Source organism: Nymphalis io, chromosome 3, assembly GCF_905147045.1.
Source record: "Nymphalis io chromosome 3, ilAglIoxx1.1, whole genome shotgun sequence".
Lineage (NCBI taxonomy): Eukaryota > Metazoa > Arthropoda > Insecta > Lepidoptera > Nymphalidae > Nymphalis > Nymphalis io.
Genome location: NC_065890.1, coordinates 11,157,424 through 11,172,329, shown reverse-complemented (window position 1 = coordinate 11,172,329; position 14,906 = coordinate 11,157,424). Strand labels below are relative to the sequence as shown.

The following is a 14,906-nucleotide window of genomic DNA, read 5'->3' as shown; positions in this document are numbered from 1 at the left end:
AAAAACCAGCGTTACCCTTTCCGTCTTAACGAGGAGCACCACGGGATCGCTTTCGCATGCTACCGTAGCATACAATTAAATCCTGCAACATGACAAAACAAACAAAACATCTCTTTATACTATTAGTATTATATTTTACTGGATATTTTCGCAAGTGAAACGATTTACATTTTTATTGATACACGTTTATCTACAAACCATTCACTTAAACATTTTTATCATATCTTGTTAATAGTTGACGTTTGAGCAATTAAAGCAAAAAATATGGTGATCTTTTTCTATGTGTAGATAATTACTTCTAATAAACGAGATAAAAATTATTCGTAGACACGAATTTTGTTCATAAAACAATTATTATCCTAATAAAACTCATTAGTCAGAAATACTTATACACTTATTTACGTTAATTAGGTACAACATTCCGACAATATACTCGTACCTATATATTCTAATAATATAAAGCTCAAGAGAACCCGATAAAAAAGCATTTACGTTGACGACAGTTTTAAGGAAATCGTGTTTTTTAAGTTGCAGAGCTGATATCTCACGTATGTTATACATGTATGGATGGATGTATGACATTCGATGATTGTGGTTCCGATGATGGTTTCCCGTAAAACGTCTTTTAAAGATTGAAAAGGTTTTGTATATTTTGGTGTGTTAAAATTTAAATAATATCAATTTGAACCAAACCTTTTTTTGTCAATATCGCTTTACTAACTTAATAATAATAAATATAAATAAGGAAAAATATACATAAAGAAAGCTTATTCAGTATGACAATATGAATCGAAAAAACCATGCGAAGTGCCTACTCAACAATGTAATCTCTTCCAGACAATCCCACAGAAAGATGCGTACAAGACGTATCGAGAGCGCTAATTATATATATATATTTTTTTTTATAGAATAGGAAGGTGGACGAGCATATGGGCCACCTGATGGTAAGTGGTCACCAAACGCCCTTAGACATTGGCATTGTAAGAAATGTCAACCATCGCTTATAGCCAATGCGCCACCAACCTTGGGAACTAAGATTTTATGTCCCTTGTGCCTGTAATTACACTGGCTCACTCACCCTTCAAACCGGAACACAACAATATCAAGTATTGCTGTTTTGCGGTAGAATATCTGATGAGTGGGTGGTACCTACCCAGACGAGCTTGCACAAAGCAAATAATACAAAAATATATACTAAATAATTATTTTATACATAAGTGCACTATTAATAAGAGCAACATATTAGTAGTAGGTTTTTATTATTGAAAGATTTAATTATGTGAGGTACATATTACTAAGTAAGCAAATACTAGATAGATACTTCAAAATAAAAAATCAAAAGTTTAATATATTTTATCATATTAATTTTTCTATTCGATACGAATTAATCAGGTACATGGAAGATGCTGTTGAGTAATGAAAAACATTAGTATAGAACCGTCATCCGTGCCTACTATCGTCGAGATGATCGCCGATATCTCGGAAACACTATTTGAATGTAAATTTATGGTCAGAAAAAAACACTAAGCGTGGGAATATCTCGTTACGGGCCGAGCAGTCCGAGCACTAACTCGCGGCCGATTACAGGCAATTATAAAAACATGCACGTAGCAAGTGTAACGCATCGATGTTTGTTTTACTATCAACATCCTAAATATAGAGCAAATCACATTTTAAGAGCGTGCAAGAATCTATCGCAAATGTCGGGAGCGTGGGAGCCGTTTTATGCTAATCAGGTCATTGGTACCCCATACCTGTTCGATCGCTTTATACAGTGTGTTCATGTTTGCGAGGATTCATCTTGATTTATATTTTCGATACATACGGATTAATATAATTATTTCAAATTCGTAATAATTAATATATGAGATTTATAATTTTTACTAAGATTTATAAATAATAATGGTATTGAATGATTAATAAAACAAATATGTATGCTTAATTCACAAAACGTATCTACTTATGTATAATCAAGATTACACCTCATAAAGATAATAACAACAGTTAAGTAAAATATAATTATATTTTATCGTCATTTGTAGTTGTACGTAATAAAAGCATAAAAATAAACTGATTCAACCTTTAAAGAAAATCACAAGCGATTAGTAAAATAAGTATACTTTTTTGCGTACTGTAATTAAATATAAGGAAACCACTTAGAATATTACGTTTAAATTAGAATAACGAATAAAATAATGCGTAAACAAGTTTCGTTGGACACGCTGTACAGGAGATCGAGATAAATCCAAGTTCAAGGCACAAGTATAGAGCGAAAGACGCCGGGTATACAAGGTTCCTGTCGCGAGTACTACGGTTCCATTCCGACGCCATCCCCCAGGAGGAACACAAGTTAGTCATCTCTAGATTAAGCAATCATGCTTCTCAACTTGCTGATCTTTACAATGTAAGTACTATTTTTTTTCGTAGGGTCAAGTGTCAGTTTTGTATACGAAATAGGATGGATACATTTTTATGTTCGTGTAGGATTTGGATAGTTGTGTTGCATCTTTTTGATAAATTAAAATCAAAAATAAACTGCAAGACAAAATTAATTTGAATTCGTGTTATCGTTGAAATTTGTTTAAGATACGCGCCGGTGCCGCACCGATGCTGAAATTAAATTATTTATTAATGAAATTCGATTAGGAATTTAACGTTCCAAATATCAAAACCTAAAGTAGGTTTCTATTTTATTCATTTATATATTTTTTATGATAAATTTGAATTGGTTTATATTTAATTTAGACAGAAATAACTCTAAACAATTTTATATGATATTTATTTTCAAAAATAATATTATACATATAATATTTAAGCAATTTCATTAATTTAGGTAATTCCTAAATAGATTTCATTTTGCAACGAGTTAGCTAGTTAGAAATAACTATTACTTTTTTAGATGTGTAAGCTATGGTTTCGGTTTGGATCAATATTCCCTGCCAGAATTACCACCCGGGGAGGCACCGGAACCTATAGTGGAATTCATGGAAAGAGCATACCGTCCTGGTCGAGGCCGGGCAGCTTACGATGCTGGTGAACCCGTTCTCCTGACTCCTTTGATAGAAGAGAAAAAACTCGAAGAAGCAAGACGCGCCGCTTATGTAGAGCCAACATATTTGCTTCCCGGTATGGACAGCTACGCAGGTTATTTGACTGTAAGTTTAAAATGTTTTTTTTTTTTTTTATTAGTTATTTATTTCTTAAATTATTAGTAATTTTACCTTAAATGAAATGTATATGTAATTTAGAACTCTTTATGGTCGAGTCGGATTTGCCGTTACAATAATATGTCCTGCGCAGATGGACAGTTTCCCTTGAACTACGGTGGCCCGTAGCCGAAATCGTTCAAGGCGTCATAATAACATCTTTTATTTTTCAATATTAAATATAGAAGAAGATAAAATTCCTATCCTTAATCCTATACATAAAATTCTAATAGGATAATTTAATTTTAAAGTTTTAATAGAATACATACGATTCAATGTATTTTTACAGGTAAACAAAGAATACAATGCAAACCTCTGGTTCTGGTATTTTCCTGTGGCAGAGAAGTCAGTTGAGGAAACTCCATGGATTATTTGGCTTCAAGGTGGTCCAGGAGCATCGTCGCTATATGGCCTATTTACTGAAATAGGACCCTTTGTTATCACAGATGACAACCAAATAGAAGGTAGTAAACATTCAATTCAAAAGAATATCGTTAACACTTGCTGATTTGTCACACACTTTACTTATAAAAATGAATCGAATTAATTTGTTATGGCACTAAACAAACTATGAAAACAGTATGTTAAAGATTCAAATTATCATACTGTAAAGTTTGTAATTTATATTCGAACTATTACTCTATATGCGAACTATTAACTGAATAAATATTTATTTTTATTTACAGAAATAAAATATTCATGGGGCAAGAACCATTCCCTTCTATTCATCGACAATCCTGTTGGTACTGGTTTTAGTTTCACTGATGATGATCGCGGTTTCGCAACAAATCAGACAACAGTAAGAACGAAATTTAAATTATTATGAAAAAAAAAACATATTTAAAAAAATACTTTAATGAGGTTAATTGACAAATTAAAATGTTATTACTTAGTTTTAATGTAATGGTGATGATGAAAAATGTAGGTAACTTATTTGAATAGAGCATTAAATAATGTAGGTATATATCTAATGTTTATTTTATTTAAGATCGGCGAGAACCTGTACATTGCCTTACAACAATTCCTGACGATGTTCCCGGAACTACGTAAAGCGCCTCTAACTGTCGCGGGAGAGTCGTACGCTGGAAAACACATACCATCACTTGGCGTCCAAATACTTTGGAATAAGGACCATGATGAGCCAATTAATTTGCAAGTATGATTAGACCTTCATAATATCTAGTCCCTTAACTTTTTGAATATTAATACGTAACTTTAAATTTACGTTACCATCGAAAATTACCGAATAAAAGTTAGGGAAATTCATATCATTCAAAAGCCAAGTGTCCTTTAGATGTGCACAAAAATATATTACCTATATCTTATGATTTCATATTCCTTGTCCTCTTTATTACAGGGTCTCGCTATAGGAAATGGTTTCATCGATCCATTATCTCTGCAGAGATATAGTTATTTTGTGCGAGAAGCTGGTCTCGTGGACGACAAAGTAGCCAATTTTATGATCCAGCTGGAAACTGCTGTGGTGCAGTTTATTAATTCTGGTGAAATGTTAAAAGCGTATGCTGTACGTATATTATTATATTTTTTATAAATTGCACAGTACACTATACGATTGGATTAAAATAATAAATTAACTGTGGAAAAATTATTATAATTAGTATTCGTGTTCAAATTTCAAATAACAATAGTTATTATTTAAATTTATTTTTAAAATATTATTATCATTATTAATTAATAACGTAACGGAAAAGCTAATCAAACCTTTACGCGAAAAGCTAATTCGGCGCTTTTCTTTTATTACCGACTTCAAACCTACTAATATTATAAATGCGAAAGTTTGAGAGAATGGATGGATGGATCTGTGACTTTTTCATGCAAAAACTACTGAATTGATTGGTTTAAATTTTGGAATAGAGATAGCTTATGACCTGAACTAACGCATAGGCTTGCTGGCTATAAGTAGTGATATATGTAAAGTATACAATTTCCTAAAAAAAAACAATCACTAACCATTTTGTCTTTATATTTTCAGTACTACAACTATCTCCTACAGCTATTCCTTTCGGAATCGAAGTTAAGTAATTTGTATAATTATCTTCAAGATGACATAAGCTTGAATGGTTCTTACCTCGACTACATTCAAAAAGATGAAGTTAGACGGGCTTTGCACGTAGGAAATACCAATTTTACGTCTATTGGAGTCGTGTATAGGAAACTCGTTCCTGACTTTATGGCCAGTGCCAAGCATTGGGTCGAGGAACTGCTGGAAAACTACAAAGTTATGCTTTATAAGTAAGTGATGCATATAATACCACTACTATTGTACCTAAATGAAGTTTGTATGTTCGGTTATAATTTACCATCAGATGGCCAATTTGCTCATCTGTTGGCAGATAGCCTTTCTGATATAAACAAAAAATTACAAAATAAAATATATCATCTATTCCATTCGTTTTGAAATAAATTAGTAAATATATATTTTACTATCTTAGCTTAAAAGCTTTATTGGTGTTTTATAGTGGCCATTTGGACATCATTGTAGCCTACCATCCATCAGTAAACACTTATGATGCATTGTCATTTTCGGGAACGTCAGAATTCAGAACAGCTAAGCGTCGACCATGGTACCACGACGGACACTTAGTTGGGTAAGGAAGAAATATATCAAAAATATATTTATAATGTTCTACTGGCGTAGTGCACAAGTGTTTGCGAAAACACGAGACCAACGAGTTTGTCTAGCGGCTAGATGTTGGAATTGCTTATGAGCACGCGTACAATCGTATACGTAATTAAAGATAACTTGTTTATTTAATTATCTTTACCTGTTCGGGGCTTACAATTAAGTTGGTTCATTATTTTGTATGAAAAAAAAATAGTACAATTTTTAGTTTATATCTTTTGAATTTAATATTCGATAATATCGAGTTATCAGTCGATTGTTAGTTTGGTTAATCAATTTATAGTTTATTTAGGTACTTGTTATTGCGCTTTAATTTAAGTATAATTTATTTATTATCAGTTATTTCAAAAACGCCGGTAACCTGACAGAGGTGATGATCCGTGGAGCCGGACATATGGTGCCTGCCGACAAGCCCGCCGCAGCTCTCGGCCTCATCTCAGCCTTCGCCCGTGGTATCTCACTTACCGAAGATACTGGAATTCTAGTAGACGTAGAAAAAAACTTGCGAAGTCATCGGCTACCTTTCTAGAAAAATCTGTTAAAAGAAATCTCCTGCAAACGACTATTATTTTTAATGTATTTAAGTTAATGTCTTTGATTTAACACTTTGCTTGTAAATACTCCTTTTTAGAATGTGACTTTCATAATAAAATATTTAAGTAATTTTCTCATTCAGAGAACCTATTGTTATTATTTTACTAAGATATATTATAAATATCATTTAAAAAATAGCTGATAAATGTCTGGAGGGGTTTTGACATTGATTCTACAGCTTTTCACCTGAACACTAAATAAACTAGTTGATGGCCCTGAGCTTAATCAGCTAATGTCATTAAGCTAAGAGTTGAATTTAATAGCTCCGCTAATTTTAATTAAAAGAATTTAAGAATTCGAATTTTTTGTTACAATATATAAAATGCCGTACCCAGAATTGGGCCAAGCATTAGCCACTGTGGAACACCGTAGCCCACTTGATGTTGGTACCGTCGTCCATTGCCCATATTCCACATCTATTGAAATCACTAGGATTACTTCCCCCTTACACCGCCTTAGGCAAGATTCATATTATAGTCGATTGACCAGCTCTGAACCTGTTCCAATTATAATTTTAAAAGAGTCGGTCCAACCATGTTGTGGTGTCGAATGAGACGGCCAGCGAGAATTTTCTCGATGAGTTTGCTTTAATTGGTGTGTATGCTGAATGCGAATCTAATGTACTCTTTCCATAATGTAGGCTAACCAACACCATTATTGAATATTTCACCTAAAAATAAATGATTAGTACACAATGATTCAATAACGAAAAATTAGGTAGAAATAAAAAAATACAAAATGTATAAAGCTCTTCTTAAAGATATATCATTAGGTACGATTAGCTAAAATTTTAATCGTTAAGATAAAAGAAAAATCTAATAATTTCGTCGTCGTGTGTGAGTATTTCGACTAATTATGATAATAGTAAATAATTAGAGCCTAGCGGATAGAACAAGTTTATCTTAAACAAAAATTGCGGGTTAAAATATGAGCCAACACACTCAGTTGTTCGGCTTATTTTTATGTGCTTATAATTTAACTCTTGCTAAGCTTTAAAGAAAAATATCGTGAGAAAACGAAGTTAAATTTTGTCACATAAATTTCAATTCTGTCGCATGTGTATCCAAACCTTTTAAAGATGTTGTTTCACAGATGTGGGGCGCTTACGGCCTGTTACTTTTTTATTCTTGTTATACCAATAATTAATCTTACTAAAATTTAAATCAAATATTTATATATATTTTTTGGGTACATATTTATAGATATGTTTTTTACATATACATTTTAATATGTTAAGGTAGGTAGGGTAGTATTGTAGGGTAACACTATTTGAGTAGCAGTTTTGTTGGTATTGTATTTTTTTTTATTGCACACAAAAGATCGTATAAGGAAATTTAACTATAAAGAGCGTTTTAAGAATAATAATAAATAAATATAAAGGTTACACAAAAAATATTTTGTTTCAAATTATGGTCTCGAAGTGCCAATATTTGGATAGTTTACCACATATATAAATTTCAATTATTAAAATGATTACTGGTACGGTTAATGTCATTAGTTATCTGTTGATTTTTGAAGAATATATTTGTTTTAATCTGTCAACCTGTGGTGAGTGCTAGAGTGGTGACGTTTTCGATATAAGTGCGACAGCGACGGGGTAGGCTTAATGCTAATTTCTTAAGAAAAACCGGGTGTATTTTCCGGCATTTGTTTGTGTGATTGGTGGTACATGATTATGTGTTTTCCATTTTTATATGTGAATAATTTATGATAGTTTTCGCATAGAAAATTATACTTATAGACTGAGTTACAACACACAATGTCTCTAATCTCGTATGTGATTTGCGCTTTTCTGCTGTTGACACCTATAAGAGCTTTTTATTTACCAGGATTAGCTCCTGTAAACTATTGTAAAGCTGGTGAAGACAATGGCAAATCTTGTAAAGTAAGTATAGACCGGACTTCTCAATATTATCAACAGCAGCAACATAATTATCTTTATTTGACTAAACTCCACTCTAGACCACGTTTATTGTAATTAATTAATACTTCATTAGTTTCTTATCTCGATTACATTATTCCAATTGGTACATGCAATTTCTCTTAAATATTGTAAACATACAATTTTCATTTTCAATTGTCATATTTAACATAATAATTTAAATCACAATGATGTCATTATAATATGTAATATGTTATAAGTCATGCATATATAATTAAATCATAAACAAATAGACAATATTAAGTATTCATATTTTATTTGCAGAATGAGATTCCACTATATGTAAACAGGTTGAATACAGAAGAATCAGTAATACCATTTGAATATCATCACTTTGATTTCTGTCTGTCTGATGAGACTCAATCACCGGTCGAGAACCTTGGTCAAGTAGTTTTTGGTGAAAGAATAAGACCAAGTCCGTACAAGTTGAACTTTCTCCATGATGAGACCTGTAAGGCAGTGTGTACTAAAGTCTACAAAGGCAGCGACCCTGAATCAATTAAGAAGTTGAACCTACTTAAAATGGGAATGGCACTTTACTATCAACACCATTGGATTCTAGACAACATGCCCGTTACTTGGTGTTACCTTGTGAGTGATGGAGGGAAAACATATTGCAGCACTGGATTCCCCATGGGTTGTCAAGTCAGGAAAGATTTGGTGAGCCTTATGTTATTATTCTATCTTAAATCAATACTATATATTATTATAAATATATATTATGTGTGAATTGCCAAACTTTAAATATTAAATTCTTTAAAATCTGAAACCAATATATATATACATTAATCTTTATTACTAATATTTTAAAATGACTGTATGAATCCATACAGCAATACATTTGACCGTAAAATGTGATTGATTCCACATCTCTGCAAAAGAATAATTTTTATCTACAGTAAACATGTCATGTCAATAATTTGAGCACATACTAATATTGTTTAATGTTTTTAATATCAAATCTTTGTTGGTTTGTACTCAATTATTTGTAACGAGAGTAAATTCAATCACCAAAGATTTGCGATCACAGTCACAAATACATTAAATATAACAAAACCAATATTCCTAATTATTAATTTAGTATTTAAATATTTATTATTAGTTATTATATTATTTACTTCCTGTCAAAAATTCATTCAATAATGTAATGGAAGGTCAAGTATATAAAATTAAATTCAAATTCAAGCACTACAGTGGTAGATGTGGTCCCTAATGTTTCTTATGACACAATTATCTCTATTAAAAAATGGTAAAATTATATGGAAATTTTACTCATCAGCTCCCTAAGCATATTATCTATCTGACCCTTTGGTAATTTATATTAAAGCACAACACAGGTCTTTAATCTTATTGTTAGACCAATCATTTTTATATCTGAACATTTGACGTTATATGCTATAAAGACTTTTTCCATCCTGGTACTATATACTAATAGAACATACTAAATTACCTCTTAAAATATTAGTATGATATTTATGAAACTTTGATACTAGTATAAAACAGATGTTATCGTTGCTACAGTACATCGTTTATCAATTATGTATGAGATAATTATTCAGGGTACAAGCTATTATTTTATTTTACTTACCTATTTTGTGCAAATGTCAATAACTTAATTCATGGACTTATATAGAGGAGCATAAAAAACAATGAATGATAATTTCATACTAATGTAGTATTATACTGTAGGAGGAGTTTTGTTCGTTTAATTGTTGTTTCTGGTTTCAAGTAATTATTACTGATCTGATTGATACGGTACAATTCTATACTATTTTAGAGCAGCTAAATATTGCCTTTTACACTTTGAAATTCGAAGTAGTAGTGTATTTTACTTTTTATTAAGAAAACAAACAGTATAGTATTGCATTAAATAAATCAATTAATTCCAGGACATAAACCAACAAAGTTTCCACTAAAAATATTTGTTATTATTTTTCTTTTGGAAATAAAACGAGATATTTAAAATAAGTCAGGAAGGATAGCTAGTATTTAAGAAATAGAAGTAATAAAGAATATTGAGATATAAAAATAATGTAAATGATTGTAACAGCCTGTAAATGTCCCACTGCTAGGCTAAGGCCTCCTCTCCCTTTTGAGGAGAAGGTTTGGAGCTTATTCCACCACGCTGCTCCAATGCGGGTTGGTGGAATACACATGTGGCAGAATTTCGATGAAATTAGACACATGCAGGTTTCCTCACGATGTTTTCCTTCACCGAAAAGCACGAGATGAATTATAAACAGAAATTAAGCACACGAAAATTCAGAGGTGCTTGCCCGGGTTTGAACCCACGTTCATCGGTTAAGATTCACGCGTTCTTACCACTGGGCCATCTCGACTTTTTCGTAAATGATTGACAACATTTTATTGTATAATAATAATTTTAGGATACATGCACACCCATAGTGAATACGGCATCAAGCCCCTTCGGCACGTACTACTTGTTTAATCATGTGGATCTTGAGATCACTTACCACAGTGGAGGTGAAGAAGAGTGGGGTGTTGGTTTTGGAGACAATGGTGGACGAATCATATCGGCTAAGGTAAGCTGTGTAATTTCTTGTTTAATAAAAAATGCTACTTCGTGTGGTTAACATTTAGATTTTTTAAATAATCGGATTTGCACTGCCGTGGCCTTTAGTAGATCATAACAAAAGGATTCACAATTAATGGGCATAATATCTGACGAATGTGCTCAGTACAGGTACGCACAGGTTTCCCACGCGCAGTACTTTAGGTTAAGGTTTACAATAGGCGAAAGAGTGCTCACTCTCGCGCATACGAGTTAAATAATATTATATAGTATTTTCATGATCGTAACAGTCGTGTTTGTTTATTTTAATGTATGCAATTTTGTTAATTGATTAATGGTAAAAATTGCTCACGCTGCACTAAGACAAATGTATTTTGATCCTAAGCCTGACTTTTAAAATGTTTTCTCTAATGAGAGATTATTTATTTAGCTATAAGGACGTAATGAAATTTACAATTATAACTCCAATCTCATTTATTTACAAGGAATAAATATTTTTCGAATACCGTTAGTTTGCTAAATAAAGCTTTTATTTCTTAATATATTCAGGTGAAACCAGCTAGCATTAAACATCGTAACGCAGATAACCCCGACTGCAACGTCCGCAATAGTCCTCTTGAAATACCGAACACACTCACCAGTAGCGAAACGTTCAGCATTACGTACTCCTATCGCGTAACGTACATCAAGAACAATACGATCAAATGGTCGTCGAGATGGGACTACATTCTAGAATCCATGCCCCAGACGAATATCCAGTGGTTTTCGATTTTGAACTCACTCGTGATAGTACTGTTCCTCAGCGGCATGGTGGCGATGATTTTGTTGAGGACCCTACACAAAGATATCGCCAGATACAATCAAATGGAGTGCGGAGAAGACGCCCAGGTATATTTCAATTGACAAATAGTCGAATTTGTTCTGTTTTTCCATAATTTCATCGTGAATTTTATTACTTCAGGAGGAGTTTGGTTGGAAACTTGTGCACGGAGACGTGTTCCGGCCGCCCCGGCGCGGCATGCTACTGGCCGTGTTCCTTGGATCTGGCTCGCAGGTAGGCTGACTTCATAAGAAAAATAAAATCGACAGAACGACTCGTTCGCATCACTAACGTGACGTGTTGTATTGCAGGTGTTCGGGATGACGCTGGTGACGCTGGCCTTCGCGTGCCTGGGCTTCCTGTCGCCGGCCAACCGCGGCGCGCTGATGACGTGCGCGCTGGTGGCGTGGGTGCTGCTCGGCGCCGCCGCCGGGTACGTCAGCGCGCGCGTCTACAAGAGCTTCGGTGGCCGACGCTGGAAGAGCAACATCCTGCTCACCTCCATGGTCTGTCCGGGGTGAGTGCCAGCTGCATCCCATCCCACGTCTTTTGTAGGCAATGAGCACGTGAAAACACAGTCGTGCGTGGATCTAAATTCGCATTCTTTTGAAACAGAAAATCCACCTATTATATCATATCTTGGCTGGGTGCTAACCAGCTAGGCAAGCTAGCTTAGCTTTTTTTATACAAAGTAAATACTTAAAACTTTATAGATGCACCAGAAATATAGTCTTCTGCCACATCCAGATCCGTTATGGGTCCCAATTGAAGTGGTCGAAACATTTTATCAATTTATTTATTTTGTATTCTAGAGTCGTGTTCTCGCTGTTCTTCATAATGAATCTGGTGCTGTGGGGCAAAGGCTCTTCAGCTGCGGTACCATTCTCTACCCTGGTGGCTCTGCTAGCGCTCTGGTTCGGCGTGTCGGTACCACTAACGTTTATCGGAGCTTACTTCGGATTTAGGAAGAGGGTATGTTATTTGCTATGTATTTTTTACAAATAGCTTTATTTTGTTTTAACATACATATGTATATGTCTAGTATGGTGAGGTGACCGAGTTTTGCTTGACTTCTTTTTGTGAAAAAATCGTAAAAAGCAAACTTATAGCATAATGTTACTTAATTAAAAAATCGTTGGAGCAGTTTCTATAATACATATACAAAAATTGCTCATATGATATTTATTAAGATATATGTGAACGAGTGAATGAATACGGCATACATTCACTCGTTTGGCGCTTATAACGTTATTGCAATGCAAAACTTTAGTATTTATTACTTTTTAAGCCTGTATGCACTGTGCTTATGTATCTATTTTGATATTTCATTCAACTAAATGTAAATTGATTATTTAAAAGATACTTTGAAAAATCTACTCTACCAGGGTTTCTCAATGTTATTTATCTTCTTAATATTGTAAAATATGCAATCAAGAATTTACACTAACTTTTATGTGATACGTTATTTGAAGTTTTTTCGCTTGTGATTCGAAATATTTATCATTTAATATTTTATATAATTTGAATAAATTGTATAAACTATGCCCGCTGTTGCGCAGATCCTGGAGCACCCCGTGCGCACGAACCAGATCCCGCGGCAGATCCCCGAGCAGTCGCTGTACACGCAACCCGTGCCCGGCATCGTCATGGGCGGAGTGCTGCCCTTCGGTTGCATCTTCATACAGTTGTTCTTCATCCTCAACTCGCTCTGGTCCAGCCAGGTACTGCAGCACTGCTGCTTTGTTGTCGACGTATTATTATTATAAATATTATTACTATAAATATTAATATATATATAACACTCATACAACATTTCGGAGATGGTTAAATATTTAATACTTATATGATAACATTATATACTTTAAGTTTTAAGTTAACACTATGACATGGCAAGTGTGAATTTTATGTCCTTTTTTATATAAAGCATGAACAAGTAATTACTGACCTTTGAGTGTAACATTTCAATCAAGCGAAATTGGAATTATTATAACTCTTTTTGGGATGTTTGAATTGCAATTAGGTTATTCAAATTAAAGTATGTTCTAAATACATTTAAATGTACAATATTTTTATTACCATATTTTGCATTTATTTTTCTTAAAACATTATAAATATGTATTATAAAAGTTAAAATCGGTCAAAAATGTTTCTTCATAATTATGTAACATTGCAGATGTACTACATGTTCGGTTTCCTGTTCCTCGTGTTTGTGATCCTGGTGATCACGTGCTCCGAGACCACGATCCTGCTCTGCTATTTCCACCTGTGCGCTGAGGATTACCACTGGTGGTGGCGCGCCTTCCTCAGTTCGGGCTCGACCGCCGGCTACCTGTTCATTTACTGCTGCCATTACTTCGTGACCAAATTGAACATCGACGACGCCGCTTCGACCTTCCTCTATTTTGGCTACACTTTCATAATGGTCTTTTTGTTCTTCTTACTGACGGGAACGATCGGTTTTATGGCCTGCTTCTGGTTTGTGAGGAAAATATACAGTGTAGTCAAAGTCGATTAAATGTTTTTTAGTGATTTAGTATAAGAACGATTACGTTGGTACAGCGGTGATGTTTGCGGAGAATGTTTGTTTAGATGGCATTTTTATAATTCATACGTCGCGCCACATGAACGGCGTTTTAATAAAACTACTTTATATTAATTACTTTTTGAATGAGGCAGGCAGCACTAAATAAATGTAATAAAACGAGGAGATGATTTGTTTATTTTTTTTTAAATATATAAATATTTGTCTATGACAAAAGTTAAAATGTTAGTTGTCATGGTTTTAAACTTAGTATTGCCATGACAGTTGGAGAGACTGCTGTACACAATGTGATTTGTATAAAAATTTCTATCGTATAAAAACTGGTAGTCATACAATCGTTTTAATGTCCATTTATTTTAGTTTTATGCTTAGATTATAGAATCCTAACGGGAAATTTATTATAATTATTCATGATAAAGTTATATTATTTATAGCAAATTAAAGGCTATAGGTTTTTGTTAGTTAGAAAAAAAAAATAAACATCATTGTAAACTACATTTTAATCGAAGCCAATCGTCAAAAGTATATTTAAATTCTCGTTGGGATACGTATTTAGTTCCATTGTAAATAAAATACGAGATAATTGTGCTAAATATGATGCACAATGATTATTTCACTATACAAA

At 33.3% G+C, this 14,906-nt stretch overlaps 2 protein-coding genes across 2 annotated transcripts; both read left to right on the top strand.

Annotated features, from left to right (window-relative positions):
- The first annotated feature begins 2,233 nt into the window (after positions 1 to 2,233).
- LOC126781038 (venom serine carboxypeptidase-like) lies at positions 2,234 to 6,483 on the top strand. The gene is made up of 9 exons (XM_050505805.1): positions 2,234 to 2,404; positions 2,900 to 3,155; positions 3,496 to 3,670; positions 3,893 to 4,005; positions 4,195 to 4,362; positions 4,564 to 4,731; positions 5,200 to 5,459; positions 5,687 to 5,815; positions 6,190 to 6,483. Exons 1-9 carry the CDS (start codon positions 2,376 to 2,378, stop codon positions 6,377 to 6,379), a joined length of 1,488 nt encoding a protein of 495 aa, XP_050361762.1. The 5' UTR covers positions 2,234 to 2,375; the 3' UTR covers positions 6,380 to 6,483.
- Positions 6,484 to 8,014: 1,531 nt separating this feature from the next.
- On the top strand, positions 8,015 to 14,451 carry LOC126781034 (transmembrane 9 superfamily member 2). Its single transcript, XM_050505799.1, has 9 exons — positions 8,015 to 8,329; positions 8,651 to 9,046; positions 10,774 to 10,929; positions 11,469 to 11,807; positions 11,881 to 11,973; positions 12,051 to 12,256; positions 12,552 to 12,711; positions 13,299 to 13,460; positions 13,913 to 14,451. The coding sequence occupies exons 1-9, from the start codon at positions 8,204 to 8,206 to the stop codon at positions 14,252 to 14,254; spliced, it is 1,980 nt and encodes a 659-aa protein (XP_050361756.1). The 5' UTR covers positions 8,015 to 8,203; the 3' UTR covers positions 14,255 to 14,451.
- The last annotated feature ends 455 nt before the right edge of the window (positions 14,452 to 14,906 follow it).

Coding starts and splice junctions, on each gene's coding strand:
- LOC126781034 (XM_050505799.1), top strand. CDS start 8,204: ATGTCTCTAATCTCGTATGTGATTTGCGCTTTTCTGCTGTTGACACCT. Junction 9,047..10,773: donor GTCAAGTCAGGAAAGATTTG/GTGAGCCTTATG, acceptor TAATAATTTTAG/GATACATGCACACCCATAGT. Junction 13,461..13,912: donor ACTCGCTCTGGTCCAGCCAG/GTACTGCAGCAC, acceptor GTAACATTGCAG/ATGTACTACATGTTCGGTTT.
- LOC126781038 (XM_050505805.1), top strand. CDS start 2,376: ATGCTTCTCAACTTGCTGATCTTTACAAT. Junction 3,671..3,892: donor AGATGACAACCAAATAGAAG/GTAGTAAACATT, acceptor TTTTATTTACAG/AAATAAAATATTCATGGGGC. Junction 5,816..6,189: donor CACGACGGACACTTAGTTGG/GTAAGGAAGAAA, acceptor ATTTATTATCAG/TTATTTCAAAAACGCCGGTA.